We start from the raw sequence: 27557 nt of genomic DNA, 5'->3' as shown, positions 1-27557 counted from the left end.
AATAAAATAAAGAAAATATATATTTTTTCTTTTTCCACTAGGGTTAGGGTTAGAACTAGGGTTAGGGTTAGAACTAGGGTTAGGGTTACGGGTACGGTTAGGGTTAGGGGTAGGGTTAGGGTTACAGGTAGGGTTAGGGTTAGGGGTAGGGTTAGGGTTATGGCATGTGCGGATTTGGCTGCGGATCCGCAGCGGATTGGCCGCGGATCCGCAGCGGATTGGCCGCGGATCCGCAGCGGATTGGCCGCGGATCCGCAGCGGATTGGCCGCGGATCCGCAGCGGATTGGCCGCGGATCTGCAGCGGATTGGCCGCTGCGAATTTGTAGCAGTTTTCCATCAGGTTTACAGTACCGTGTACACCTATGGAAAACCAAATCCGCTGTGCCCATGGTGCGGAAAATTCCGTGCAGAAACGCTGCGTTGTATTTTCCACAGCATGTCAATTCTTTGTGCGGATTCCGCAGCGTTTTACACCTGTTCCTCAATAGGAATCCGCAGGTGAAATCCGCACAAAAAAACACTGGAAATCTACTGTAAATCCGCAGGTAAAACGCAGTGCCTTTTACTTGCAGATTTTTCAAAAGTCGTGCGAAAAAATCTCACACGAATCCGCTACGTGGGCACATACCCTTAGGGTTAGGGTTGGAATTAGGGCTAGTGTTGGAAATAGGGTTAAGATTAGGCTTGTGGTTAGGGTTACGGATAGGGTTAGGGGTGTGTTGGGGTTACAGTTGTGGTTAGGGTTGGGATTAGGGTTAGGGTTGGGATTAGGGTTAGGATTAGGGTTGGAATTAGGGTTACGGGTGTGTTGGGGTTAGGGTTGTGGTTAGGGGTGTGTTGGGGTTAGGGTTGGGATTAGGGTTATGGCTACAGTTGGGATTAGGATTAGGGGTGTGTTGGGGTTAGTGTTGAAGTTAGAAATGAGGGGTTTCCACTGTTTAGGCACATCAGGGGTCTCCAAACGCAACATGGCGCCACCATTGATTCCAGCCAATCTTGCATTCAAAAAGTCAAATGATGCACCCTCCCTTCCAAGCCCCGACGTGTGCCCAAACAGTGGTTTACCCCCACATTTGGGGTACCAGCGTACTCAGGACAAACTGGGCAACAACTGTTGGGGTCCAATTTCTCCTGTTACCCTTGCAAAAATAAAAAAATTACTTGCTAAGACATAATTTTTGAGGAAAGAAGAATTATTTTTTATTTTCACGGCTCTGCGTTGTAAACTTCTGTGAAGCACTTGGGGGTTGAACGTGCTCATCACACATCTAGATAAATTCCTTGGGGGGTCTAGTTTCCAAAATGGGGTCACTTGTGGGGTGTTTCTACTGTTTAGGCACATCAGGGGCTCTGCAAATGCAATGTGACGCCCGCAGACCATTCCATCAAAGTCTGCATTTCAAATGTCACTACTTCCCTTCCGAGCCCTGACGTGCGCCCAAACAGTGGTTTACCCCCACATATGGGGTATCACTGTACTCACAACAAACTGGGCAACAAACGTTGGGGCCCAATTTCTCCTGTTACCCTTGTGAAAATAAAAAATTGCTTGCTAAAACATCTTTTTTGAGGAAAGAAAAATGATTTTTTATTTTCACGGCTCTGCGTTGTAAACTTCTGTGAAGCACTTGGGGGTTGAACGTGCTCATCACACATCTAGATAAGTTCCTTGGGGGGTCTAGTTTCCAAAATGGGGTCACTTGTGGGGTGTTTCTACTGTTTAGGCACATCAGGGGCTCTGCAAATGCAACGTGACGCCCGCAGACCATTCCATCAAAGTCTGCATTTCAAATGTCACTACTTCCCTTCCGAGCCCTGACGTGCGCCCAAACAGTGGTTTACCCCCACATATGGGGTATCACTGTACTCACAACAAACTGGGCAACAAACATTGGGGCCCAATTTCTCCTGTTACCCTTGTGAAAATAAAAAATTGCTTGCTAAAACATCTTTTTTGAGGAAAGAAAAATGATTTTTTATTTTCACGGCTCTGCGTTGTAAACTTCTGTGAAGCACTTGGGGGTTGAACGTGCTCATCACACATCTAGATAAGTTCCTTGGGGGGTCTAGTTTCCAAAATGGGGTCACTTGTGGGGGAGCTCCAATGTTTAGGCACACAGGGGCTCTCCAAACGTGACATGGTCTCTGCTAGCGATGGAGATAATTTTTCATTCAAAAAGTCAAATGGCGCTCCTTCCCTTCCGAGCCTTACCATGTGCCCAAACAGTGGTTTACCCCCACATATGAGGTATCGGCGTACTCAGGAGAAATTGTCCAACAAACTTTAGGATCCATTTTATCCTGTTGCCCATGTGAAAATGAAAAAATTGAGGCTAAAATAATTTTTTTGTGAAAAAAAAGTACTGTTTCATTTTTACGGATCAATTTGTGAAGCACCTGGGGGTTTAAAGTGCTCACTATGCTTCTAGATAAGTTCCTTGGGGGGTCTAGTTTCCAAAATGGGGTCACTTGTGGGGGAGCTCCAATGTTTAGGCACACGGGGGCTCTCCAAACGCGACATGGTGTCCGCTAAAGATTGGAGCCAATTTTTCATTCAAAAAGTCAAATGGCGCTCCTTTCCTTCCAAGCCCTGCCGTATGCCCAAACAGTGGTTTACCCCCACATATGAGGTATCAGCGTACTCAGGACAAATTGGAGCACCTCGTTTGTGGTCCAGTTTCTCCTTTTACCCTTGGGAAAATAAAAAAATTGTTGCTAAAAGATCATTTTTGTGACTAAAAAGTTAAATGTTCATTTTTTCCTTCCATGTTGCTTCTGCTGCTGTGAAACACCTGAAGGGTTAATAAACTTCTTGAATGTGGTTTTGAGCACCTTGAGGGGTGCAGTTTTTAGAATGGTGTCACTTTTGGGTATTTTCAGCCATATAGAACCCTCAAACTGACTTCAAATGTGAGGTGGTGCCTAAAAAAAATGGTTTTGTAAATTTTGTTGTAAAAATGAGAAATCACTGGTCAAATTTTAACCCTTATAACTTCCTAGCAAAAAAAAAATTTGGTTCCAAAATTGGGCTGATGTAAAGTAGACATGTGGGAAACGTTATTTATTACCTATTTTGTGTCACATAACTCTCTGGTTTAACAGAATAAAAATTCAAAATGTGAAAATTGCGAAATTTTCAAAATTTTTGCCAAATTTCCATTTTTTTCACAAATAAACTCAGAAATTATCGACCTAAATTTACCACTAACATGAAGCCCAATATGTCATGAAAAAACAATCTCAGAATCGCTAGGATCCGTTGAAGCGTTCCTGAGTTATTACCTCATAAAGGGACACCGGTCAGAATTGCAAAAAACGGCAAGGTCATTAAGGCCAAAATAGGCTGGGTCATGAAGGGGTTAATCTCCTACTGTTTGATTTTTTTTTTTTCAGGGAGACTTTAGAAACCAAATAATAAAAAAAACAAAGGCTTTCTATGGCCCACTGAGTGAGAGATGGCACACACAGGAGTCAGGAGTGGCACACAAGCAGAAAGGGCAATATTAATCTCCTACTGTTTGATTTTTATTTTTTTTCAGGGAGACTTTAGAAACCAAATAATAAAAAAAACAAAGGCTTTCTATGGCCCACTGAGTGAGAGATGGCACACACAGGAGTCAGGAGTGGCACACAAGCAGAAAGGGCAATATTAATCTCCTACTGTTTGATTTTTTTTTTTTTTTTCAGGGAGACTTTAGAAACCAAATAATTAAAAAAAAAAAATTTCTATAGCCCACTGAGTGAGAGATGGCACACACAGGAGTCAGGAGTGGCAGACAAGCAGAAAGGGCAATATTAATCTCCCACTGTTTGAATTTTTTTTTTTTTTCAGGGAGACTTTAGAAACCAAATAATAAAAAAAAAAGGCTTTCTATGGCCCACTGAGTGAGAGATGGCACACACAGGGATGGCACTCTAGCAGAAATGCCAATCTTAATCTCCCACAAAAAAAAAACAAAAAAAAAACAGGGACTGTCCTACAATTACCATCTCCCTGCAGTAATCTCAGCCAGGTATGGCAGGCAGCAATAAGGAGTGGACTGATGCACAAATTAAATAAAAAGTGTGGACAAACAAAAAAGATAGCTGTGCAGAAAGGAAGGAACAAGAGGATTTGTGCTTTGAAAAAAGCAGTTGGTTTGCACAGCGTCGTACACACACAGGCACAGCAACGCAGCTATCAGGGTCAGGGAGCCTTCTAGGGCAGCCCAATGAGCGACAGCGCTGAGGAAAAAAAAATGTAGCTTCCACTGTCCCTGCAAACAAAAGGTGGTGTTGGACAGTGGAAATCGCTACAGCACAAGCGGTTTGCAGCTTTATGTACCCTGCCTATCACTATCCCTGCTTCTGAAGAAGCGGCAGCAACCTCTCCCTACGCTCAGATCAGCAGCAGTAAGATGGTGGTCGGCGGGAACGCCCCTTTATAGCCCCTGTGACGCCGCAGAAAGCAAGCCAATCACTGCAATGCCCTTCTCTAAGATGGTGGGGACTGAGAGCTATGTCATCACGCTGCCCACACTCTGCGTTCACCTTCATTGGCTGAGAAATGGCGCTTTTCGCGTCATTGAAACGCGACTTTGGCGCGAAAGTCGCGTACCGCATGGCCGATGCAACGCTGGAATCGGCTCGGTTTCATGAGACGCCGACTTTGCCAAAAGTCGGCGACTTTTGAAAATGAACGACCCGTTTCGCTCAACCCTAGTCACTGCCACTGACCCGTCCTTGAAATGAAGCATCAGGGGGCAGACATTGCTGTCACTGCCACTGACCCCTTCTTGAAATGAAGCATCAGGGGGCAGAGGTTGCTGTCGCTGCCACTGACCCCTCCTTGAAATGAAGCATCAGGGGTCAGAGATTGCTGTCACTGCCACTGACCCCTTCTTGAAATGAAGCATCAGGGGGCAGAGGTTGCTGTCGCTGCCATTGACCCGTCCTTGAAATGAAGCATCATCAGGGGGCAGAGGTTGCTGTCACTGTCGCTGCCACTGACCCCTCCTTGAAATGAAGCATCGGGGGAAGAGGTTGCTGTCACTGCCACTGACCCATCCTTGAAATGAAGCATCAGGGGTCAGAGATTGCTGTCACTGCCACTGACCCCTTCTTGAAATGAAGCATCAGGGGGCAGAGGTTGCTGTCGCTGCCATTGACCCGTCCTTGAAATGAAGCATCATCAGGGGGCAGAGGTTGCTGTCACTGTCGCTGCCACTGACCCCTCCTTGAAATGAAGCATCGGGGGAAGAGGTTGCTGTCACTGTCACTGACCCATCCTTGAAATGAAGCATCAGGGGGAAGAGGTTGCTGTCGCTGCCACTGACCCGTCCTTGAAATGAAGCATCATCAGGGGGCAGAAGTTGCTGTCACTGTTGCTGCCACTGACCCCTCCTTGAAATGAAGCATCAGGGGGAAGAGGTTGCTGTCACTGCCACTTACCCATTCTTGAAATGAAGTGACATCAATGATTCTCATTTAATGAGCTAGTCCCTGCTCTGTAACTGTGTAATGTGCACCATGACAGCATGCTTTCTCACTGGGATAGATCAGTAGAAAAGAGCTGGCACTACAGGGGGCAAAGGCTGTGACAGTGGCTGCTGACCCTGATGAGGCCTCAATTGAGTATCCCAGCATGCACTGTGATTCTCAAACAAAGCATAAAAAAGGAAGAAGGATGAAAAAAAAGAAAAGCACTTGGACAGTGTAGTTAGGGAAGAATAGGGGATTTTAGGTATTAATTAATATTAGAAATAGTTTAGATTATGGCATTAAATAAATAGGGATTTAGGATGAAAATTAATACGCATTTTGGACCACACCTTTAAAGGGTTAGTGTGGGACATACAGTAGATATTGATAAACTGATAAACAATTTTTATGAAATGTCTTGAATATGAGATTGATGGGGATCCCCATTGATCTGCTCACATCTGCTCTAGTGGTTGCCTGAAATAAGCAATGTATGAGTCAGAACACAACAGCCCCATACATTGTTCATGGCCAAATCTGGATACTACATGTTATATGTTATTCACGTGAATGGGAAATAAGGTGCAGTCCCATCAATATCTAAGTGCCAGACAAACCATTTAACAACTTATAAGTTTGACATTAGCAAACTTAAAAATATAATTGCTGCAAAAATATCTTAGCTTTCTGCAAAATACATTTTACTGCATGGAAATGTCTATGGTTTTTTACTAAAACAAATGATGTCAAACGGTAACGAATTACCTATCAGCCAATAATACGTTTGTATATTCTGCTAATATTAACGTATCTTTCAGGACTTTGTGGAAATTTTAACAACAAACAAAATGATGACTTCAAGACTGAAAGCAGTATGATCGAGGGCACAGCTGCCGCTTTTGTCAATACATGGAGATTGACTTCTGATTGTCCAAGTATTCGTGACATCACTGATGATCCGTGTACTCTCAGTGTAGAAAATGGTGGGTATTTCATGTCATCCGTAGTCTTTTTAAATGACTTACAGTTTGTTCATCCGTTGCATTTTTGCTGCAGGTTTAGTTGCGGAAAATTTTTTAACTGCACCATTTATCTAAAACAACACTGTTGGTCAATTTTAAGTTACCGAAACTTAGACAACAAAATCCACAGTGTGTGTCTTGGAGATGAAGTGTGCACATGACCTAATAGTGGCTTTGTAAATTATGACGTAACATCATGACAAAAAAGGATGTGATGCAGGCTCGGACTGGCCCATAGGGTACCAGGGCAAGCCCCTGGTGGACCCCCAAGCCCTCTGTATGGGTTGTACATGGCAATAATTCACTTGTACAGAAAAATCAGCATCTGCTCATTCATTAACCAAACAACCCAGTTTATTATTATATAGAGATATAGGTAAATTTGTGAACAAAGGTAGTCTAATATTTGTATGCTGGTAAAAAGTGCCCCCCCCCCAAAGTCAATGTTACTAGTGGGCCCTTGGCACCTCTATCTGACACTGATGTGATATGTTTACTCCCTGCCACTTTCTGACTATGTTTGTAGCCTCCCTTGATGCAAGTGTAAAAGCGAAGATTTTCTTTCCTTTTAGTATGTGCAGTTTTCAATTTTTGGAAACTTTCTCATTGCTGAGTTTTGATAAAACTTAACGGAAAAAGTAATGTGCCCATTACAAGTGTTTTGGACAACCACTTTCAGGATAAGTTCCCATGATGAGTATTTGGTGCATTTTTACTGCTACGTTTTTTTGAGGGGCATAAAAAATGTCCTGTATCGCCGTTCCTGAAAAGTAGATGAGATTTTTTTATATATATATATATTGGAAATTGACCTGCTGTATGTTTTTGAAATCCTAAAGCCTAAAAAAGATAGTCCCATAAAAAAATGATAATGAGGTAAGTATTGCATTTAAAATAAAAGTGTTTTATTGAACATACAGTGGTGGCAAAAAAAAAAAACTTACGAATTTAACGAAACCACAAAATCTTACAATTTAATTGTTTAATTGTTGATATTTTGTTACAATTAGTATTCCGTCATGTCACCATTACATTTTATCACCATCTACAGTCGTAAGCCAGTTTTGCTATTGGACAGTTTTTGATTATCTCCCTCATTGTGTGCACTTATAAGAAGTGAAATCATGGTGGGGATCTTACATGTAAAGAACTATAAAAACGAAATAAAAACGCGAAAAAAACGCTAACCTATGCCTCCTATTATTTACAGTGTATTCCGCATTTCTTGTGCAAATGTTGTGATTTTTTCCGCGAAAAAATCGCATCGCGGAAAAAAAAGCAACATGTTCATTAAAAATGCGGAATTGCGGGGATTCCGCACACCTACGCCGCCGCTGAGGTCTGCAGGTGAGTATAACCATTTTTTTTTATTTTTTTTATTATTTTTAAACATTCTATCTTTTAATATAGATGCTGCATAAGCAGCATCTATAGTAAAAAGTTGGTCACACTTGTCAAACAGTATGTTTGACAAGTGTGACCAACCTGTCAGTCAGTTTTCCAAGCGATGCTACAGATCGCTTGGAAAACTTTAGCATTCTGCAAGCTAATTATGCTTGCAGAATGCTAAAAAAACCGCGAAAAAAACGGAAAAAAAACGCAAAAAAAAAAATGCGGATTTCTTGCAGAAAATTTCCGGTTTTCTTCAGGAAATTTCTGCAAGAAATCCGGACGTGTGAACATACCCTAAAGATTTTTTTTTGCCGTCACTGTATATGCAAATAACAAACAAGATATTAAAACAGAATAAAAAATGGGATCTACTGCAAAAATCATGGCACTGGCAAAAATGAATACACAAACGTTATTGTATGAAATAATTAATAAATGATCCATGAAACATTAACCCCTTTATGACCATGGGTATTTCAGTTTTTGATTTCCTGTTTTTTGCTCCCCTTCTTCCCAGAGACATATCTTTTTTATGTATATCAGAGGTGTCAAACTGCATTCCTCGAGGGCCGCCAACAGGTCATGTTTTCAGGATTTCCTTGTATTGCACAGGTGATAATTTAATCATCTGCACAGAATGATTCCAGCACCTTGTGGAATGCTAAGGAAATCCTGAAAACATGACCTGTTGGCGGCCCTCGAGGAATGCAGTTTGACACCTCTGATGTATATCATGACAGTGACACCCACTAGACCATGTGTATATCAAAGGAAATTATTCCATCTACAAGGGTAAGGAACATGTATCTACAAATATTACCTACACACGGGGCATAAGTACATGTATCACATCACGAATATATATTATATTTACAAGGACAGCCCTGTGACTCGCGTTTAGCATAGTTGCTTCTTTTTTATTCTGTTTTTATGTCTTGTTTATTTACATTTATGTTCAATAAAAACTTCCTATTTTGAATGTAAGGCCGGAGTCACACTAGACTGTAATACGGCCGAGTGCAATGCGATAAAAAATCGCATAGCACTCGGCTCAATGTTAATCCATGGTGCAGCTCCTATTATCGGTTGTTTTCTCGGCCGTGTTCAGGATCCGAGTGAAATCGCAGCATGCTTCGATTGTCAGTGTATCTCGGCCGAGAATCACCAATGAAAGTCTATGGGGGTGAGAAAAAATTGGATTACACACGGACCATCAGTGTGACTTGCGAGAAATACGCACCGGTGTTCTATAGAAAAGCCGTCAATTCAGTGCAGTGTACAGTAAAATCACACTGACAGGTTAGAATAGAACAAATAAAATTAATGTCTACACATAGTATAGGTAGATATATATATATATATATATATATATATCAGTGAGACATACATATATACATATATTTATATTTCATACAGCGCTAGATAGCAGAAAAGCCGGTAATTCAATTGCCGGCTTTTGCTATCTCATTCAAAAACCCGACAGGATATGAGACATGGTTTACAGACAGTTAACCATTTCATACCCCTTATTTTTTACATATTCCTCACCACTAATGTTAGAAGTGTATGTGTGCAAAATTTGGGGACTCTAGCTGTTAAAATAAAGGGTTAAATTGCGGAAAAAAACTGGCTTGGGCTCCCGCGCAGTTTTCTCCGCCAGAGTTGTAAAGCCAGTGACTGAGGGCAGATATTAATAGCCTAGAGAGGGACCATGGTTATAGGACCCCCCCTGTCTAAAAATATCTGCCCCCAGCCACCCCAGAAAAAGCACATCTGTAAGATGCGCCTATTCTGGCACTTGGCCACTCTCTTCCCACTCCCCTGTAGCAGTGGGATATGGGGTAATAAAGGGTTAATGCCACCTTGCTATTGTAAGGTGACATTAAGCCAGGTTAATAATGGAGAGGTGTCAATTATGACACCTATCCATTATTAATCCAATAGTAGTAAATGGTTAATAAAACATACACACATTAGGGATAAATTATTTTAATGAAATAAAGACACATGGTGTTGTAATAGTTTATTATACTCGCAATCCAATTGAAGACCCTTGTCACAAAATAAGGGATATGAAATGGTTTACTGTCTGTAAACCATGTTTCATATCACGTCGGTTTTGGGAAGGAGATAGCAAAAGCCGGCAATAGAATTACCAGCTTTTCTGCTATCTAGCGCTTTACGAAATATAAATATATGTATATATATATATATGTGTCTCACTGACATATATATATATATATATATATATATATATATATATATATATTTATATATATATATATTTATTTAGACTATATATATGTTTTTAATAATACTTGAGGCCATGGATCCATTCTATGTCCGTTTTGCAAGCCGGCGAGAAAATATCGCCGTAAGGATGCCATACGGATGACATACCGATAATTTGATGCGAGGAAATTGCATCCTCGCACTGCATGCGGATGACTGTTTTGGAAACATTTGTGCGATTCTCGTCCGTGTAAAACGGACCATATTTTTATACGTTGTGTGTGTCCGCGGCCTAATACTTACTTCATTATCATTTCTAATGGGAGTAGCTTTTTTGGCTTTATGTTCTAATCTTCCATAGACTTATAGGACCGCTTTAGGCTATCATGTTTTTGAAATCCGTAGCAGTTCAATTCCTCTTGCGGTTTATATGCATTCTATTTGAAGATTTTCCCCATGAACTTGAAGGAGATGCACAAAATATGAATACGAAAAATGCACATGCATTATTATTATATTTTCACAGTAAAACACTTATAATGCGAACATGACTTTTTCTGTAAATTTTTATCAAAACTCTGTAATGAGAAAGTTTCCAAAACAAAGATTTTTTATTTAAAACTTCACATACCAAAAGGAAACAAAATCTGCAGAGGAAAAAAACGCAAGTAAAAAACACAGAAAAAAATCAATGAAAAAGGAAAGTAACTAGTGTTGAGCGATACTTTCCGATATCGGAAAGTATCGGTATCGGAAAGTATCGGCCGATACCGTCAAAATATCGGATCCAATCCGATACCGATACCCGATCCCAATGCAAGTCAATGGGACGAAAATATCGGAATTAAAATAAACCCTTTATAAACTTGTAGGTTCATTCTACATGAAGGAAAACAACTAAGAATAATGTAGGATGTATTGGGGGACGTGGCGGAGATATTAAAGGGACAGAGGTTTAGCCCAATGTAATAGAATAGCAGGATTTTTAATTTTTTTTTATGAAGTTCGGCGTTAGAAAGAATTTGACTATGTTATTTTTTTTTTTTTTTATGTCAGATATTGATGTTTCACTACTTCCACGCCCTTCACCTTCTTTTTTACTTCTCCCACGCTTTCTTCTTAATTATCCTCATCATCAGCTTCTTTGACATCAACTTCTTCACCTTATTCATCTTCTTCTTCATCTTCTACCTATTATTTTTTGGGTTACATTGTTCATATTCTTTTTATTTTACTATTATCTTCATCATATTCAACTTCTTCATCATATTCTTATTTGTGACAGGCATTCCCGTAGTTGTTATCTATAAAAGTTTGAAGATTACACCTTCCGTTCTGCCTGTCACAAACCAGTTACATTTGTCCGCGTTCAGTTTGGCCTGCAGCATCAGGCTTTATCCAGGGGCACCACGAGGAGGAACGGACTCACCCCCATACACTGCTTAGTCTTCTTCTGCTTATAATTTACATAATATTTTTTTGCTCTGATATTTTGTGTTATGCTTAATGTCCTTCTGCTCTTTGTTCTGCAGCCTCTTGTTCTTCTGCTTCTCGGTCTTCCAGGTCGTCGTCGTCTCCAGGGTCGTCGTCTCCGGGGTCGTCGTCATCGGGGTGGTCTCCGGGGTCGTCGTCATCGGGGTGGTCTTCAGGGTCATCGTCTCCAGGGTCGTCGTCATCACGGTGGTTGTCGTCTCTGGTGTCGTCGTCATCTTAGGGGTGTTCTTCCGGGTCATCGTGTTTAGTCTCTTGAACTTGGAAATGTAGCAGAAGGTACAAGAAGGCTGAGAAAATGCCGAGAACCAGCTGATGGAACTGGAACTCGGATGGCTACCCGAAGGTCCAAGAGCCAATGGAACTACCGAGGACCAGCTGACGTTACTGGAACCCGGTTACTAAGCAGGAGGTACCCGTGCCTGAAAGCACTACCAAGGACCACCTGACGTTGGTGGAACTCGGATACCCAGAGGGAGGCACCTAAGCCAAAGGCTCTGCCCGGAACCAGCTGACGGTACTGGAACCAGGATGGGGAGCAGAAGGTACAAGAGCAAAAGACACTGCCGAGAACCAGCTGACGGTGCTGGAACCCGGATGGGTAGCCGAAGGTCCAAGAGCCAATGGAACTACCGAGGACCAGCTGACGTTACTGGAACCCGGTTACTAAGCAGGAGGTACCCGTGCCTGAAAGCACTACCAAGGACCACCTGACGTTGGTGGAACTCGGATACCCAGAGGGAGGCACCTAAGCCAAAGGCTCTGCCCGGAACCAGCTGACGGTACTGGAACCAGGATGTGGAGCAGAAGGTACAAGAGCAAGTGTCTGCGTGGCTTTTGCAGGACACGTTGCCGGCTGCACAGCAGGGGAACAGCTGGCGGTGCTGGACCCCACTGACACATTGGCGAGGTGTTTGGCTCTGTGCAGCCAGCACTTCCGGACAGCAACGAGCGGTGTTGTAGCCCGGGCTCTGCAGGGGGAGCAGAGTGTAGGCCGAAGCCTACTTGAACCAATTTCAAAGGTAACCTTTAACCCCCCCTCAGGGGTTAGAAAGTAGAAGAGCCACAGCTTATGCAGCAGTAGTGCTGCACAAGTCAAAGGTTGCTCTTTTAATTTCACTCCTTGCACACGCTGAATGAAACACGTATAACATTTAGCCCTTTATACAGTCAAACTGTGTTGGAGGCGCGAGTTCCCTTTGTAATGAGACGCAGCACAGATGTCAAGAATCCCACCTTGGTGCTGGGTGCAGCCTCCTGAGCGTTGTTATTTGCTGTACAGGAGTCTGCGCTGTCGTGTTATCCCCTGGCCTAGCGCTGTTAGCGCTGCCCATCTTCTGACCTCATTTAATGTTGGCCGGTGCGGTTCGCGATGCCCATGAATCCCAGCCCCGCAGTGTATTGACATAGTTTAAACACTGCGGGGCTGGGATTCATGGCCTGGCGCAGTACATATGTTCGCCTCTCGCTTAGGTTCTTACACCTGCTTCAGACTATGTGGCGTCAGCTGATCCCTTATCGCATGCCACGGCCATGAAGCCGCACAGTCCGAAGAAGGCGGAAGGAGATGAGGGACAGGCGAAGTGATGCACTGCTCCTGCCCATCAAACACACCCTCGCAGTCCCAATAAATAAGACACCGAGGGGCGTTGTGTGGGTCAGGGCGGCCGCAGAGGCGCAGGCAGCCAAACAATGATGCCAGAAGACGGGCAGCGCTACCAAGGGGGTTGCAGCGTGTCATTACAAAGGAAAGTCACACCACCGGGACGGTTAAATGGTCACACAGAGGACACATTGCAGACGTGTTTTCAGTTCCACATGTGCGAGGAGAATACGTTTCTGAGCCACCTTGCACACATGCAGCATTACCGCTGTACAAGGTGGCTGGATAACGTAAAAACGCCTGGGGGAGGGGGGACAGGTTCCCTTCAATTTCAGTTCTTGTGTCTGCGTGGCTTTTGCAGGACACGTTGCCGGCTGCACAGCAGGGGAACAGCTGGCGGTGCTGGACCCCACTGACACATTTGCTGGTGTTTTTCTCTGTGCAGCTAGCACATCTGGGCAAAAACTGGCGGTGTGTTAGAGCCCAGGGACAGCAGGAGGAGGAGCAGGAGGAGGAGGAGCAGGGGGAGGGGAGTGTAGGCCGAAGCCTGCACAGGCGGCAGCTTTGGGTGTGTTGTGTCTGCGTGGCTTTTGCAGGACACGTTGCCGGCTACACAGCAGGGGAACAGCTGGCGGTGCTGGACCCCACTGACACATTGGCGAGGTGTTTGGCTCTGTGCAGCCAGCACTTCCGGACAGCAACTAGCGTTGTTGGAGCCCGGGCTCTGCAGGTGGAGCAGAGTGTAGGCCGAAGCCTAATTGAACCGATTTCAAAAGTCACCTTTAACCCCCCCTCAGGGGTTACAAAGTAGAAGAGCCACAGCTTATGCAGCAGCAGTGCTGCGCAAGTCAAAGGTTGCTCTTGTAATTTTTCTCCTTGCACACGCTGAATGGAACACGTATAACATTTAGCCCTTTATACAGTCAAACTGTGTAATGGAGGCGAGAGTTCCCTTTGTAATGAGACGCAGCACAGGTGTCAAGAATCCCACCTTGGTGCTGGGTGCAGCCTCCCGAGCGTTGTTATTTGCTGTACAGGAGTCTGCGCTGTCGTGTTATCCCCTGGCCTAGCGCCGTTAGCGCTGCCCATCTTCTGGCATCATGTAATGTCGGCCGGTGCGGTTCGCGATGCCCATGAATCCCAGCCCCGCAGTGTCTTAACATTGTTAAAACACTGCGGGGCTGGGATTCAGGGCCTGGCGCAGCACATATGTTCGCCTCTCACACTCGGGTCCTTACACCCGCTTCAGACTGTGCGGCGTCATCTGATCCCTTATCGCATGCCACGGCCATGAAGCCGCACAGTCCGAAGAAGGCGGAAGGAGAGGAGGGACAGGCGAACTGATGCACTGATCCTGCCCATCAATCACACCCTCACAGTCCCAATAAATAAGACACCGAGGGGCGTTGTGTGGGTCAGGGCGGCCGCAGAGGCGCAGGCAGCCAAACAATGATGCCAGAAGACGGGCAGCGCTACCAAGGGGGTTGCAGCGTGTCATTACAAAGGAAAGTCACACCACCGGGACGGTTAAATGGTCACACAGAGGACACATTGCAGACGTGTTTTCAGTTCCACATGTGCGAGGAGAATACGTTTCTGAGCCACCTTGCACACATGCAGCATTACCGCTGTACAAGGTGGCTGGATAACGTAAAAACGCCTGGGGGAGGGGGGACAGGTTCCCTTCAATTTCAGTTCTTGTGTCTGCGTGGCTTTTGCAGGACACGTTGCCGGCTGCACAGCAGGGGAACAGCTGGCGGTGCTGGACCCCACTGACACATTGGCTGGTGTTTTTCTCTGTGCAGCTAGCACATCTGGGCAAAAACTGGCGGTATGTTAGAGCCCAGGGACAGCAGGAGGAGGAGCAGGAGGAGGAGGAGCAGGGGGAGGGGAGTGTAGGCCGAAGCCTGCACAGGCGGCAGCTTTGGGTGTGTTGTGTCTGCGTGGCTTTTGCAGGACACGTTGCCGGCTACACAGCAGGGGAACAGCTGGCGGTGCTGGACCCCACTGACACATTGGCGAGGTGTTTGGCTCTGTGCAGCCAGCACTTCCGGACAGCAACTAGCGTTGTTGGAGCCCGGGCTCTGCAGGTGGAGCAGAGTGTAGGCCGAAGCCTAATTGAACCGATTTCAAAAGTCACCTTTAACCCCCCCTCAGGGGTTACAAAGTAGAAGAGCCACAGCTTATGCAGCAGCAGTGCTGCGCAAGTCAAAGGTTGCTCTTGTAATTTTTCTCCTTGCACACGCTGAATGGAACACGTATAACATTTAGCCCTTTATACAGTCAAACTGTGTAATGGAGGCGAGAATTCCCTTTGTAATGAGACGCAGCACAGGTGTCAAGAATCCCACCTTGGTGCTGGGTGCAGCCTCCCGAGCGTTGTTATTTGCTGTACAGGAGTCTGCGCTGTCGTGTTATCCCCTGGCCTAGCGCCGTTAGCGCTGCCCATCTTCTGGCATCATGTAATGTCGGCCGGTGCGGTTCGCGATGCCCATGAATCCCAGCCCCGCAGTGTCTTAACATTGTTAAAACACTGCGGGGCTGGGATTCAGGGCCTGGCGCAGCACATATGTTCGCCTCTCACACTCGGGTCCTTACACCCGCTTCAGACTGTGCGGCGTCATCTGATCCCTTATCGCATGCCACGGCCATGAAGCCGCACAGTCCGAAGAAGGCGGAAGGAGAGGAGGGACAGGCGAACTGATGCACTGATCCTGCCCATCAATCACACCCTCGCAGTCCCAATAAATAAGACACCGAGGGGCGTTGTGTGGGTCAGGGCGGCCGCAGAGGCGCAGGCAGCCAAACAATGATGCCAGAAGACGGGCAGCGCTACCAAGGGGGTTGCAGCGTGTCATTACAAAGGAAAGTCACACCACCGGGACGGTTAAATGGTCACACAGAGGACACATTGCAGACGTGTTTTCAGTTCCACATGTGCGAGGAGAATACGTTTCTGAGCCACCTTGCACACATGCAGCATTACCGCTGTACAAGGTGGCTGGATAACGTAAAAACGCCTGGGGGAGGGGGGACAGGTTCCCTTCAATTTCAGTTCTTGTGTCTGCGTGGCTTTTGCAGGACACGTTGCCGGCTGCACAGCAGGGGAACAGCTGGCGGTGCTGGACCCCACTGACACATTGGCTGGTGTTTTTCTCTGTGCAGCTAGCACATCTGGGCAAAAACTGGCGGTGTGTTAGAGCCCAGGGACAGCAGGAGGAGGAGCAGGAGGAGGAGGAGCAGGGGGAGGGGAGTGTAGGCCGAAGCCTGCACAGGCGGCAGCTTTGGGTGTGTTGTGTCTGCGTGGCTTTTGCAGGACACGTTGCCGGCTACACAGCAGGGGAACAGCTGGCGGTGCTGGACCCCACTGACACATTGGCGAGGTGTTTGGCTCTGTGCAGCCAGCACTTCCGGACAGCAACTAGCGTTGTTGGAGCCCGGGCTCTGCAGGTGGAGCAGAGTGTAGGCCGAAGCCTAATTGAACTGATTTCAAAAGTCACCTTTAACCCCCCCTCAGGGGTTACAAAGTAGAAGAGCCACAGCTTATGCAGCAGCAGTGCTGCGCAAGTCAAAGGTTGCTCTTGTAATTTTTCTCCTTGCACACGCTGAATGGAACACGTATAACATTTAGCCCTTTATACAGTCAAACTGTGTAATGGAGGCGAGAGTTCCCTTTGTAATGAGACGCAGCACAGGTGTCAAGAATCCCACCTTGGTGCTGGGTGCAGCCTCCCGAGCGTTGTTATTTGCTGTACAGGAGTCTGCGCTGTCGTGTTATCCCCTGGCCTAGCGCCGTTAGCGCTGCCCATCTTCTGGCATCATGTAATGTCGGCCGGTGCGGTTCGCGATGCCCATGAATCCCAGCCCCGCAGTGTCTTAACATTGTTAAAACACTGCGGGGCTGGGATTCAGGGCCTGGCGCAGCACATATGTTCGCCTCTCACACTCGGGTCCTTACACCCGCTTCAGACTGTGCGGCGTCATCTGATCCCTTATCGCATGCCACGGCCATGAAGCCGCACAGTCCGAAGAAGGCGGAAGGAGAGGAGGGACAGGCGAACTGATGCACTGATCCTGCCCATCAATCACACCCTCGCAGTCCCATTAAATAAGACAACGAGGGCTGTTGTGTGGGTCAGGGCGGCCGCAGAAGCGCAGCCAGCCAAACAATGATGCCAGAAGACGGGCAGCGTTACCAAGGAGCTTGTTGCGTGTGTCAATACAAAGTCAAATCACACCTGAGGGACGTTTTAATGGTCACAGAGGACACATTTTAGACGTGTTCACTTCAACATGGGCAAGGAGAATAAGTTTCTGAGCCACCTTGAACACATGCAGCATTACTGCTGTTCAAGGTAGCTGTAAAACATAGAAACACCTGGGGGAGGGGGGACAGGTTCCCTTCAATTTCAGTTCTTGTGTCTGCGTGGCGGTCGCAGGACACGTTGCCGGCTACACAGCAGGGGAACAGCTGGCGGTGCTGGACCCCACTGACACATTGGCTGGTGTTTTTCTCTGTGCAGCTAGCACATCTGGGCAAAAACTGGCGGTGTTAGAGCCCAGGGTCAGCAGGAGGAGCAGGGGGAGCGGAGTGTAGGCCGAAGCCTGCACTCGAGCAAGTTGAAAGGAAACCTTTAACCCCCCCCCCCCCAGGCGTTTGTAGCTGAAAGAGCCATTGTGTACAGCACTAATGCTGGAAAAGGTAAACTTAGCTCTTTTAATTATGGTCCTTGTACATGCGGAACCTAACATTTATGAAATGTGTCCCCACACAGCGTTAAACCGTCCGGTAGGTGGAACTTTCCTTTGTCGTGTGACGCAGCACAGCCATCATTTTTACCCCCTTGTCGCCGTTCGCCCCCTCCTCAGCGTTGTTTGAATCTGTCCCGGAGCCTGCGCTGTTAGGTTAGCCCATGGCCATGCACACATGTTGCGCTGCCCGTCTTCTGACCTCATTTGGTGTCAGGCTGGCTGCGCCTGTGCGGGTGCGCTGGCCGAGATCCCGCCTCGCAGTGTCGTCTAATGTAATCCCACCGCGGGCCTGTGATCCGTGCCCGTGCGCAGTGCATATCCTCTCCTCTCACTCCCCTCCCTACGGCTTTTTCAGACTGTGCGGTGTCACGGCCGTGGCATGCTATTAGGGACCAGCTGACATCGCACAGTCTGAAGAAGCCGTAGGGAGGGGAGTGAGAGGAGAGGATATGCACTGCGCACGGGCACGGATCACAGGCCCGCGGTGGGATTACATTAGACGACACTGCGAGGCGGGATCTCGGCCAGCGCACCCGCACAGGCGCAGCCAGCCTGACACCAAATGAGGTCAGAAGACGGGCAGCGCAACATGTGTGCATGGCCAAGGGCTAACCTAACAGCGCAGGCTCCGGGACAGATTCAAACAACGCTGAGGAGGGGGCGCACGGCGCCAAGGGGGTAAAAATGATGGCTGTGCTGCGTCACACGACAAAGGAAAGTTCCACCTACCGGACGGTTTAACGCTGTGTGGGGACACATTTCATAAGTGTTTGGTTCAGCATGTGCAAGGAGCATCACGAAAAGAGGCACTTTTTCCCTTTGCATCATTACTGCTGCACAAGGTGGCTCCTTCAGTAACAAACGCCTGGGGGGGGGGGGGGGTCAGGTTCCCTTACATTTAACTTGTTGTGCCTGCGTGGCGGTCGCAGTACACGTTGCCGTATACACAGCAGGGGAACAGCTGACGTTACTGAACCCCAATAACAGAGGAGGGACTGTTGACTGTGCGTACAGCACTTCTGGACGGCAACTGGCGGTGTTGGAGCCCAGGGACAGGTGGAGGAGGAGGAGGTTGGAGGAGGTAGGAGGGATTGCCACACACACAGCAGGGGAACAGCTGACGTTACTGAACCCCAATAACAGAGGAGGGACTGTTGACTGTGCGTACAGCACTTCTGGACGGCAACTGGCGGTGTTGGAGCCCAGGGACGGGTGGAGGAGGAGGAGGTTGGAGGAGGTAGGAGGAGGTAGGAGGGATTGCCACACACACAGCAGGGGAACAGCTGACGTTACTGAACCCCAATAACAGAGGAGGGACTGTTGACTGTGCGTACAGCACTTCTGGACGGCAACTGGCGGTGTTGGAGCCCAGGGACAGGTGGAGGAGGAGGAGGTTGGAGGAGGTAGGAGGGATTGCCACACACACAGCAGGGGAACAGCTGACGTTACTGAACCCCAATAACAGAGGAGGGACTGTTGACTGTGCGTACAGCACTTCTGGACGGCAACTGGCGGTGTTGGAGCCCAGGGACGGGTGGAGGAGGAGGAGGTTGGAGGAGGTTGGAGGAGGTAGGAGGGATTGCCACACACACAGCAGGGGAACAGCTGACGTTACTGAACCCCAATAACAGAGGAGGGACTGTTGACTGTGCGTACAGCACTTCTGGACGGCAACTGGCGGTGTTGGAGCCCAGGGACGGGTGGAGGAGGAGGAGGTTGGAGGAGGTTGGAGGAGGTAGGAGGGATTGCCACACACACAGCAGGGGAACAGCTGACGTTACTGAACCCCAATAACAGAGGAGGGACTGTTGACTGTGCGTACAGCACTTCTGGACGGCAACTGGCGGTGTTGGAGCCCAGGGACAGGTGGAGGAGGAGGAGGTTGGAGGAGGTAGGAGGAGGTAGGAGGGATTGCCACACACACAGCAGGGGAACAGCTGACGTTACTGAACCCCAATAACAGAGGAGGGACTGTTGACTGTGCGTACAGCACTTCTGGACGGCAACTGGCGGTGTTGGAGCCCAGGGACAGGTGGAGGAGGAGGAGGTTGGAGGAGGTAGGAGGGATTGCCACACACACAGCAGGGGAACAGCTGACGTTACTGAACCCCAATAACAGAGGAGGGACTGTTGACTGTGCGTACAGCACTTCTGGACGGCAACTGGCGGTGTTGGAGCCCAGGGACGGGTGGAGGAGGAGGAGGTTGGAGGAGGTAGGAGGAGGTAGGAGGGATTGCCACACACACAGCAGGGGAACAGCTGACGTTACTGAACCCCAATAACAGAGGAGGGACTGTTGACTGTGCGTACAGCACTTCTGGACGGCAACTGGCGGTGTTGGAGCCCAGGGACGGGTGGAGGAGGAGGAGGTTGGAGGAGGTTGGAGGAGGTAGGAGGGATTGCCACACACACAGCAGGGGAACAGCTGACGTTACTGAACCCCAATAACAGAGGAGGGACTGTTGACTGTGCGTACAGCACTTCTGGACGGCAACTGGCGGTGTTGGAGCCCAGGGACAGGTGGAGGAGGAGGAGGTTGGAGGAGGTAGGAGGGATTGCCACACACACAGCAGGGGAACAGCTGACGTTACTGAACCCCAATAACAGAGGAGGGACTGTTGACTGTGCGTACAGCACTTCTGGACGGCAACTGGCGGTGTTGGAGCCCAGGGACAGGTGGAGGAGGAGGAGGTTGGAGGAGGTAGGAGGAGGTAGGAGGGATTGCCACACACACAGCAGGGGAACAGCTGACGTTACTGAACCCCAATAACAGAGGAGGGACTGTTGACTGTGCGTACAGCACTTCTGGACGGCAACTGGCGGTGTTGGAGCCCAGGGACAGGTGGAGGAGGAGGAGGTTGGAGGAGGTAGGAGGGATTGCCACACACACAGCAGGGGAACAGCTGACGTTACTGAACCCCAATAACAGAGGAGGGACTGTTGACTGTGCGTACAGCACTTCTGGACGGCAACTGGCGGTGTTGGAGCCCAGGGACGGGTGGAGGAGGAGGAGGTTGGAGGAGGTAGGAGGAGGTAGGAGGGATTGCCACACACACAGCAGGGGAACAGCTGACGTTACTGAACCCCAATAACAGAGGAGGGACTGTTGACTGTGCGTACAGCACTTCTGGACGGCAACTGGCGGTGTTGGAGCCCAGGGACGGGTGGAGGAGGAGGAGGTTGGAGGAGGTAGGAGGAGGTAGGAGGGATTGCCACACACACAGCAGGGGAACAGCTGACGTTACTGAACCCCAATAACAGAGGAGGGACTGTTGACTGTGCGTACAGCACTTCTGGACGGCAACTGGCGGTGTTGGAGCCCAGGGACGGGTGGAGGAGGAGGTTGGAGGAGGTAGGAGGAGGTAGGAGGGATTGCCACACACACAGCAGGGGAACAGCTGACGTTACTGAACCCCAATAACAGAGGAGGGACTGTTGACTGTGCGTACAGCACTTCTGGACGGCAACTGGCGGTGTTGGAGCCCAGGGACGGGTGGAGGAGGAGGAGGTTGGAGGAGGTAGGAGGAGGTAGGAGGGATTGCCACACACACAGCAGGGGAACAGCTGACGTTACTGAACCCCAATAACAGAGGAGGGACTGTTGACTGTGCGTACAGCACTTCTGGACGGCAACTGGCGGTGTTGGAGCCCAGGGACGGGTGGAGGAGGAGGAGGTTGGAGGAGGTAGGAGGAGGTAGGAGGGATTGCCACACACACAGCAGGGGAACAGCTGACGTTACTGAACCCCAATAACAGAGGAGGGACTGTTGACTGTGCGTACAGCACTTCTGGACGGCAACTGGCGGTGTTGGAGCCCAGGGACGGGTGGAGGAGGAGGAGGTTGGAGGAGGTAGGAGGGATTGCCACACACACAGCAGGGGAACAGCTGATGTTACTGAACCCCAATAACAGAGGAGCGACTGTTGACTGTGCGTACAGCACTTCTGGACGGCAACTGGCGGTGTTGGAGCCCAGGGACAGGTGGAGGAGGAGGAGGTTGGAGGAGGTAGGAGGGATTGCCACACACACAGCAGGGGAACAGCTGACGTTACTGAACCCCAATAACAGAGGAGGGACTGTTGACTGTGCGTACAGCACTTCTGGACGGCAACTGGCGGTGTTGGAGCCCAGGGACAGGTGGAGGAGGAGGAGGTTGGAGGAGGTAGGAGGAGGTAGGAGGGATTGCCACACACACAGCTGGGGAACAGCTGACGTTACTGAACCCCAATAACAGAGGAGGGACTGTTGACTGTGCGTACAGCACTTCTGGACGGCAACTGGCGGTGTTGGAGCCCAGGGACAGGTGGAAAAGCAGAGGAACACAATGTAGGCCGAAGCCTGAGAAAGTCGAAAGGGAACCTTTAACCCCCCCCCAAGGCGTTTGTAGCTGAAAGAGCCAGCTTGTGCAGCACAAAAGATGCAAAAGGAAAAGGTGGCTCTTTTCATCATGCTCCTTGCAAACACAGAACTAAACACTTATAAAATGTGTCCCCTGCAACCGTAAAACCGTCCCGGAGGTGGGACTTTCCTTCGTAATGTGACGCCGCCCAGCCGTCATTCCTACCCCCCCGGCGCCGCGCACCGGCTCCTCAGCGTTGTTTTATTCCGTCAAGGAGCCTGCGCTGTTATGTTATCCCGTGGCCAGGCACACTTAGCGCTGCCCGTCTTCTGGCATCATTTGGTGTCTGGATGGCTGCGCCTGTGCGGCCGCGCTGGCAGAGAGCCCGCCTCGCAGTGTCTTCTGATTTAATCCCACTGGGGGCCTGGGATCCATGGACATGCGCAGTGCATATCTGAACCTCCACCTCTCACTCATCTCCCTATGGCTTCTTCAGACTGTGCGGTGTCACGGCCGTGGCATGCTGTTAGGGACCAGCTGACACCGAACAGTCTGAAGAAGCCATAGGGAAATGAGTGAGAGGTGGAGGTTCAGATATGCACTGCGCATGTCCATGGATCCCAGGCCCCCAGTGGGATTAAATCAGAAGACACTGCGAGGCGGGCTCTCTGCCAGCGCGGCCGCACAGGCGCAGCCATCCAGACACCAAATGATGCCAGAAGACGGGCAGCGCTAAGTGTGCCTGGCCACGGGATAACATAACAGCGCAGGCTCCTGGACGGAATAAAACAACGCTGAGGAGCCGGTGCGCGGCGCCGGGGGGGTAGGAATGACGGCTGGGCTGCGTCACATTACGAAGGAAAGTCCCACCTCCGGGACGGTTTTACGGTATCAGTGGACACATTTTATAAGTGTTAAGTTCTGCGTGTGCAAGGAGCTAAACAAAAATAGCTACCTTTTCCTTGGGCAGCATTACTGCTGCACAAGGTGGCTCTTTCAGTAACAAACGCCTTGGGGGGGGGGGGACAGATTCCCTTACATTTCAGTTGTTGTGTCAGCGTGGCGGTCGCATGACACATTGCCGGCTACACAGCTGGGGATCAGCTGACGTTACTGAAACCCAATAACACTGGGTCGTATGTTTTGACTGTGCAGACGGCACGTCTGAGCCTCAACTGGCGGTGTTGGAGCCCAGGAATTTAAGTTCAGGTGGTAGAAAGATGAACACAACAGGAGACCTGGATAACGTATACAGTGACCTAATTATTCAATCAGGAGGAGGAGTGGCAAATTCCGGCGAGATCCAGGCCTTGTTCATTTTCAGGAAAGTAAGCCGGTCAACGTTATCGGAGGATAGTCGCATGCGACGGTCAGTTAGTACACCACCTGCAGCACTAAAGACACGTTCCGATAATACACTGGCCGCAGGGCAAGACAGCACCTCCAATGCATACTGGCTTAGCTCTGGCCATGTATCCAGCTTTGAGACCCAAAACTTGAAAGGGGAAGAGCCGTCTGGGAGTACAGCAAGAGGGCAAGACATGTAGTCTGTCACCATCTGACGGAACCGTTGCCTCCTGCTGACTGGAGCCGTCTGTGATGGTGTAGACTTTTGTGGCGGGCACAGAAAACTGTGCCACAGTTCGGCCATACTGGTCTTGCCTTGGGCAGAGGCACTGCTTCTGCTCCCTCTTTGTGCAGAGCCTCCACCACGGCCTGGACGCACTGAGCTGCTTTGGAATGCACTAGCAGCACTTCTCTCAGTTGGAATGGAGAAGATGATGGAATTGACCAGTGTGTCTTGGTACTCCCGCATTTTTCGCTCCCGGTTCAACGGTGTGATGAGGCTTTCTACGTTGTCCCGGTAGCGAGGATCGAGGAGGGTGAACACCCAATAATCAGACATGTTGAGAATGTGGGCGATGCGGCGGTCGTTTCTCAGGCACTGCAGCATGTAATCCACCATGTGCTGCAGACTGCCAACTGCCCAAGAAACGCTGTCCCCTGCTGGAGGCGTGATCTCTGCCCGCTCGTCATCACCCCACCCTCGCTGTACACACTGAGTACTGGACAATTGTGTAACTCCCTCCTCTGGATGGATGTCTTCCTCCTCCATTGACTCCTCCTCATCCTCCTCACAAACGGTCCCCTGCCTACGCGTTTGTGAGGAACCACGTGGCGCTGACTGTCCAGAAGATGATGGAAATGGTGAATCCTCATCCTCCACCTCTTCCACAACATCATCCCTTAGCGCTTGCAGTGATTTTTCAAGCAGGCAGATAAGGGGGACAGTCATGCTGACTAGTGCATCATCTGCACTCGCCATCCGCGTGGAATAATCAAAGGGACGCAAAACCTGGCAGACGTCATTCATAGTGGCCCACTCTGTGGTTGTGAAGTCTGTACGGCGCTGACTGCGACTTTTTTGCGCCTGAAGCAGCTGGTACTCCATTACAGCTTGCTGCTGCTCACACAACCGCTCCAACATATGTAACGTGGAATTCCACCTGGTAGGTAGGTCACATATGATGCGATGTTCCGGCAGGCGGTGTCGGCGCTGCAGAGCCGCAATGCGCGCTTTTGCCGTGCTGGAACGCCGCAAGTGAGCACACTCTAGGCGGACCTTGTGCAGCAGTGCATCAAGATCCGGATAGTCCCTCAAAAAGCTCTGCACGACCAAATTGAGCACATGTGCCAGACATGGGATGTGAGTGAGGTTGCCGAGGCCCAGAGCTGCCACCAGATTTCGGCCATTATCACACACTACCATGCCTGGCTGGAGATTCGCTGGCACAAACCACACATCGCTCTCCTGCTTGATGGCATTCCAGAGCTCCTGCGCTGTGTGGCTACGATTCCCCAAGAAAATTAATTTCAAGACGGCCTGTTGACGTTTGGCCACGGCTGTGCTCATGTCGGTCGTAACAGGTACACGTTCATCACGGGTCCATGTGGAGGTGGACTGTGACGGCTCCTGCAGCGATGATTCTGAGGAACTGTTGTAAGAGGAGGAGTCAATGCGTACAGAATGGATTCCTGCAATCCTTGGAGTGGGCAGGACACGTCCTGCGCCACTCGCACGGTCTGTACCCGGCTCAACGACATTAACCCAATGGGCAGTGAGGGAAAGGTATCGCCCCTGTCCATGTTGACTGGTCCACGCATCGGTGGTGAGGTGGACCTTGCTACTGACGGCGTTCAGTAGCGCGTGTTTTATGTGTCCCTCCACATGCTTCTGCAGGGCAGGGACGGCTTGCCTGCTGAAGTAAAAGCGGCTGGGCACATTGTACTGTGGGACTGCCAATGACATCAAGTCACGGAAGCTGTCAGTCTCCACCAGCCTGAATGACAGCATTTCCAGTGACAGAAGTTTGGCAATGCCTGCAGTCAGAGCCTGTGCTCGTGGGTGGTTTGACGAGAAAGGCCGCCTTTTCTCCCATGCCTGTACTACCGATGGCTGTAGACTGGGCTGGGAGTGTGTGGATGACTGGGAAAGTGGCGCTGCGGGTGGAATTACAGCGGGTCTCTGGACAACAGGGGCAGAGGTTCTTCCACGGCGATCCTGGGAGGACGCCGAACCAGCTGCGTGTGAGGTAGAGGAAGAGGCAACACGAGCTGAAGAGGTGGTAGCTGCCGCTGTTGGTTGGCCTACCTCTTCAGTGTGTTTTTCTAACTCCGCCGGGTGCCTGTTGCGCACATGTTTCCACATGTTGGAGGTATTGAGGTTGCTGACATTTTTCCCTCTTTTGACTTTTTGATGACACACGTTGCATCTGACATAGCAAATGTCATCTGCAACTGTGTCAAAAAAGGACCAGGCACTGCAAGTCTTGGGAGCGCCCTTTTTGGCTTTTGGAAGAGACATGCTCCTAACGGGTGCCAAAGCGGAGGCTGCAGGATCCGCAGTCTTCCCCCTCCCTCTCCCTCTTTGGGCCGTACGGGGAATCTCTTCCTCAGAGCTGCTCCCACCACCTTCCTGTCCCTCACGCCAAGATGGGTCGAGGACCTCATCATCTACACTACCCTCTGCCCCCAACTGCTCCTCCTGGGTAGTCTCAGCAGCAGAGCACGCACCAGTAAGTGGCACCTGAGTGTCATCATCAGCTGATGCGGCCTGCGATGTGGTGACCGGAGCCACTGGCCCACCCGCCTCTTCAGAGGAAGACAGAAAAAGCTGTTGGGCATCACTGCACCCTGCCTCTTCTTCCATTTCTCCAATGCTGCTTGGCTGGCCCCCTGTTTCCAAGCCAAGAGATTCAGAGAACAGAAGTAGAGACGGCTCCTGTCCTGGGCTCTCTGTCTGCCTGGGCAATTTGGCAGGTGGTGAAGAGACAGATGGCTGCTCTCCAGTGCTCTGTGTCTGAGAGGATGTGGCACTAATGGAAGTTGATGCATTAGCTGCCATCCATCCGACAACAGCTTCAATTTGTTCTTCACGCAGCAGCGGTGTACGGCGCTCGGACACAAAGCTTCGCATGAACGACTGTTGCCTGGTGAAAGTGGGTGCTGATGAGTCACCGGTGCCCGCAGCAGGCACAGAATCCCCACGTCCCCTCCCTGCTCCGCGACGGCTCCCACGCCCCCGTGCCTTACTCACTGCCTTCTTCATCTTGGTTGACTGATAAAGATAAGCAGAAAAGTACTAACGGATTTGTGTGCTTATTCCTGAGCAACTCCTCCTAACAGGTATAAGAAGCACTAATTATCTAAAGTGTGGACTAGACTTTAATATGAGCTAATGTGGCCTACAGAAATGTAAAGTGGTGTAACTGGTGTGTTTGGTGAACTTTATTATTTATTTATTTTTGGGGGGCTGAACTGACAACAGATAGAGCTGCAGTCACACGGAGACCGTGCAGACAGACGTAAACGGCGCTACAAGGCCCAAAAACCCTCCTCTACTTTATCCTATGTAGTGTTTTTCCACAAATTAGCTGGAGACGGGTGGAAAGACACTAATAGGATTTTTTTGAATAAATTAGCAGCAGACTACACTATTTGGAAAAAAAAGAAAATTGATTTGGCGGTATGACGCAGTGAAAAACCCTGAGCTGGAGACAACCAGGCTATAGCTGCTCACAGATTACAGGGCGAGCTGCAGTCACACGGAGACCGTGCAGACAGCCGTAAACGGCGCTGCAAGGCCCAAAAACCCTCCTCTACTTTATCCTATGTAGTGTTTTTCCACAAATTAGCTGGAGACGGGTGGAAAGACACTAATAGGATGTTTTTAAATTAATTAGCAGCAGACTACACTACTTTGAA

The 27557-nt window shown here is 49.3% G+C and overlaps 1 protein-coding gene across 1 annotated transcript in view; it reads left to right on the top strand.

Annotated features, from left to right (window-relative positions):
• Window positions 1-27557, top strand: part of LOC143803852 (mucin-5AC-like) — a 394146-nt gene that overhangs the window by 260931 nt on the left and 105658 nt on the right. The window contains exon 15 of the mRNA XM_077281617.1: window positions 6280-6444. Within this exon, the coding sequence (XP_077137732.1) occupies window positions 6280-6444 (165 nt within the window). The remainder of the gene's footprint in view (window positions 1-6279; window positions 6445-27557) is intronic.

The sequence above is a fragment of the Ranitomeya variabilis genome, chromosome 2, assembly GCF_051348905.1.
Source record: "Ranitomeya variabilis isolate aRanVar5 chromosome 2, aRanVar5.hap1, whole genome shotgun sequence".
Taxonomy (NCBI): domain Eukaryota; kingdom Metazoa; phylum Chordata; class Amphibia; order Anura; family Dendrobatidae; genus Ranitomeya; species Ranitomeya variabilis.
Note: the sequence above shows the minus strand (reverse complement) of the source record. Positions and strands in the feature narration are given on the sequence as shown.